At 38.9% G+C, this 3,956-nt stretch overlaps 1 protein-coding gene across 1 annotated transcript; it reads right to left on the reverse strand.

Moving 5' to 3' along the window:
- Positions 1 to 1,736: 1,736 nt before the first annotated feature.
- Positions 1,737 to 2,204, reverse strand: LOC137736111 (uncharacterized). Its single transcript, XM_068475443.1, has 2 exons — positions 2,002 to 2,204; positions 1,737 to 1,950 (listed from the first exon to the last, which is right to left on the reverse strand). The coding sequence occupies exons 1-2, from the start codon at positions 2,202 to 2,204 to the stop codon at positions 1,737 to 1,739; spliced, it is 417 nt and encodes a 138-aa protein (XP_068331544.1).
- Positions 2,205 to 3,956: the final 1,752 nt, after the last annotated feature.

The raw sequence follows: 3,956 nt of genomic DNA on the forward strand, positions 1-3,956 counted from the left end.
TGGTTTTCATAAGCAGAGTGCAAGCTATTAACTGAAGTCGCTTGATCAATGCTTCTGTTAAACCATTTTGAGTATGGACATGAGGAACAGGGTGTTCAACATCAATGCCCAATGTCATGCAATAATCATCAAAGGTTTGAGACGTAAATTCACCAGTATTATCAAGTCGGATTGACTTAATGGGATAATCTGAGAACTGTGCTCGTAACTTAATTATCTGAGCAAGAAGTCTCGCAAAGGCTACATTTCGAGTAGACAAGAGACAAACATGTGACCATTAGGTAGATGCATCAACCAAAACCATAAAATATCGAAATGGTCCACATGATGGTTGAATAGGCCCACAAATATCCCCTTGAATTCTTTGCAGAAATGATGGGGATTCAGCATCAACCTTTAGTTGAGATGGTCTAATTACCAACTTCCCTTGAGAACAAGCTTTGCAAGGGTTATCATTTAAGACAACAATGTGTTTGCTCATTAATGGATGTCCATTAGAGTTGGTAATGATCCTACGCATCATGGTAGATCCTGGATGACCCAGACGGTCATGCCAAAGTATGTAAACTTTTGAATCAATGAACTTCTGGTTCATGACAGTATGTGATTCAATTGTCCTTATGTATGTATAATACAATCCACTCGACATACCACGCAACTTCTCCAATATACGCTTCTGGGTATCATTAGAGGTAATGCATAGATACTCCACATTTTCTGCACTTTTTGTTTCAATGTGGTATCCATTTAAACGTATGTCTTTGAAACTCAACAAATTTCGAGTAGATCGAGTAGCATACAATGCATTCTGTATGGACAATATTGTTCCATTTGGTAATATAATCTGGGCTTTCCCTGAACCTTCAATTACATGTAAAGGTCCTGATATTGTTGTTACCCCTACTCTTGTAAGTATTAAGCTTGAGAAATACTTCCGATCACGAAGTATTGTATGTGTGGTTGCACTATCTGCAAGACAAATATCTCCGCCATTTCTCATGTTCTGAGAATAACCATAGTTTTTATCCATGCTCTCTGAGTAAGAGAATCAGAGTTAAAAGCAAGTTATAACAAGAAATTTACATGCCACTTTTATTTAATTTGAAATACTACAAGTTCAGCATAATAAAAGTACATCAATGATTCAATCGGACCGGTATACTTCATTTCCCCTTTCCACAATAAAGTCTGGAACATCTAGATGAGTTGTGTTCAATTGCCCTGATAAGTCAAACATTGGATCAGGTATATCCATTGGTCTAGCCTGCCCGAGAAAATTGGTCTCGACACCCTTCTCCTTGAGGGAGGCTTGATACAGATCCACTAGATGTTTTTGGGGTACGACAAGTACGCGCCCAATGCCCATTGCCACCACACCTATGGCAGGCTCCTTCAGAGTTTCTAGGAGCATTGTTCATATGAGCTTTGCCTTTGTGGCGATTCGCATTTTTGAAGCTCGGGCCAGAATTATGCCTCGGAACCTGGTTGTGAAACTGAACTCCATGGTTCTTGCCTTTTCTATTCCATCGACCTCGCTTGTGGCCACGTCCTCGTTTATGATTATCACCACCAAAGGATGTGGCATTCACTTCGAGGGAAGCAGCATTCACTTTTGGGAATGGTGCAGATCCAGTAGGTCGAGAATAATGGTTTTTCATCAGGAGCTCATTATTCTGTTCAGTTACTAAGAGCACATATATCAGCTGGTTGTACTCAGTGTAGCCTCGCGTTCTATACTACTGTAGGAGGAGCACGTTGGAGGCATGAAATGTGCTGAGAGTCTTTTCCAGCATATGTTCCTCAGTAATAATGTCCCAACAGAGCTTCATCTGAGAGGTAATTCTGAACAACGCAGAATTGTACTCTGCCACTGACTTGAAGTCTTGGATCCTCAGATGAGTCCACTCATAGCGGGCCCTTGGAAGAATCACCGTTGTCTGGTGATTGTATCTGTTTCTCAAGGCATTCCAGAGAGCTAACGGATCTTCAACCGTTAAGTACTCGCTCTTTAGCTCCTCATCAAGATGGCGGCGAATGAAAATCATGGCCTTTGCCCGATCTTGAGAGGATGAGTTGCTCTCTTCCCTGATGGTATTTCCAAGATTCTCTGCTTCCAGATGGATCTTGGTATCCAGTACCCAGGTCAGGTAATTCTTCCCGGTAATATCCAGGGTAGCAAATTCAAGCTTCGCCAAGTTCGCCATTTTCTTTTCTGAAAAAAAATTAGATGTGTAAGAACTTGCAATAATATGTATTCCTGGAGGAATATGATGTTAGAACTTTTGGTTCTTACAAATTTTTCATTTTGATCTTCAGGCCAAAATGATAAGCACTTGAAACTTTTGGCTCGAGATTTTCAGGGTGAATGAGGAGGGCGATTGTACCGCACCATTCTCATTGAAATAATGTAATATAGAATGTGCGATTATTTCGCACCACTCAAGTAATAGGAAAATTTAAATATGCAGAGTAGTGTGGGCGATTATACCGCACCACATAAAATTGCAAGGAAATTAAACAGCAGGTAAATTTATATATGCAGGGTAGGGTGGGCGATTATACCGCTCCACCTAAAATTTGTAGTAAAATTAAATCTGCAATCCAAGATAGGCGATGATACCGCACCGTCTTGGATCGCAGTAAGAATAAATTTGCAGTTTAAGATGGGCGATTGTACCGCACCATCTTGGATTGCAGTAAAATTAACATAAATAAATATTGGGTTAGTAATCAATCTCTACACCAAACAAGTAATCAAAGATGTATGTAACCGTTAGATTGAGAACTAAGAGCAGGCATGGAGTAAACAGTTCGTCGCGAGGATATACCGCGCAGTTGAGGCAGAGGAAGAAGATGAACAGTAAAAACCTTAGGGGAAACATTTTTTCTTTCTTTCTTTTGTTCGGCGAAGAGAGATGAGAGAATAATTATATTTAGAGACTCGTGCTGATAACGTGTTATAAATAGGTCAAAGTTAGAGAGATAACCTTTTTAATGGTAGGTGCAAGGTAGATGTTAAATGTCACACTAAAAATATAGCACAAGAGGATAACAAATAAAAGGCAGAGGAATAGATGATGTTACTGATATTTTTCTCTCGTTCTATTCTTCTTATATTTTCTTGTATATGTTTTGATTGCAGTCGAGTGCTCTATTTATAGAGCAACTCGTATTACTACATTTGAAATTTACAACTCACTTTTTGACAAATGACATCCTGAATTCCTACTCAGTTTTCAAACTGTCATGGGAATTGACAATGTATATGTTTATTCATACATAATGCAAATGTTAAAAGTCGATCTGTGAGGGCATTGAAAAACTCCACCAAAATACTGTGGACATTCACTACCCATCAGCATTTTCAACATATATATACACACACACACACACACACACACATATGAGAAATTAACCAAATAAAATGTTTCTAAAGTAGTTTAGACCCGAACCGGCCAAACTCAAATCATATTCATATTTTGCGCCTGGCCAAACAACAGGACAAGTCCAAAAGGCTGTAGTTTCCTTGCCACATTTGTTACATGGCAGCTGACAACAGCACTCTCAATTCAATTTCACATTCTGTCTTTTGGAAAAATTGAATTCCAACGACATAACAGAACAAAAATGAAGGACAAAGAGAAGTGAGAATTAGTGTAGCCCTAAATAGAAATGGCCATGAACCCAGATAAGGGGTCCTCTATGTCCTACAAAATGGCAGAAATTCAAGTCAAAAGCATGATATATGTTCACATAAATGGAGTGATTGTGATCCATCTCAGAGAAGATTAAACATTACCACATGTAATAGCCAGAGCTTGTGTTTTGGGGCCTTTGGGCAGTGGAGGATATAAATGATTATTCAACATCTTTTCACACATGGATAGCGATTTTTGCACACTTTTTTTTCGTTTGACTTGTTTCTTTTTTCCTTGTAATAAGAAGCAATAAATTAC

Source organism: Pyrus communis, chromosome 6, assembly GCF_963583255.1.
Source record: "Pyrus communis chromosome 6, drPyrComm1.1, whole genome shotgun sequence".
Lineage (NCBI taxonomy): Eukaryota > Viridiplantae > Streptophyta > Magnoliopsida > Rosales > Rosaceae > Pyrus > Pyrus communis.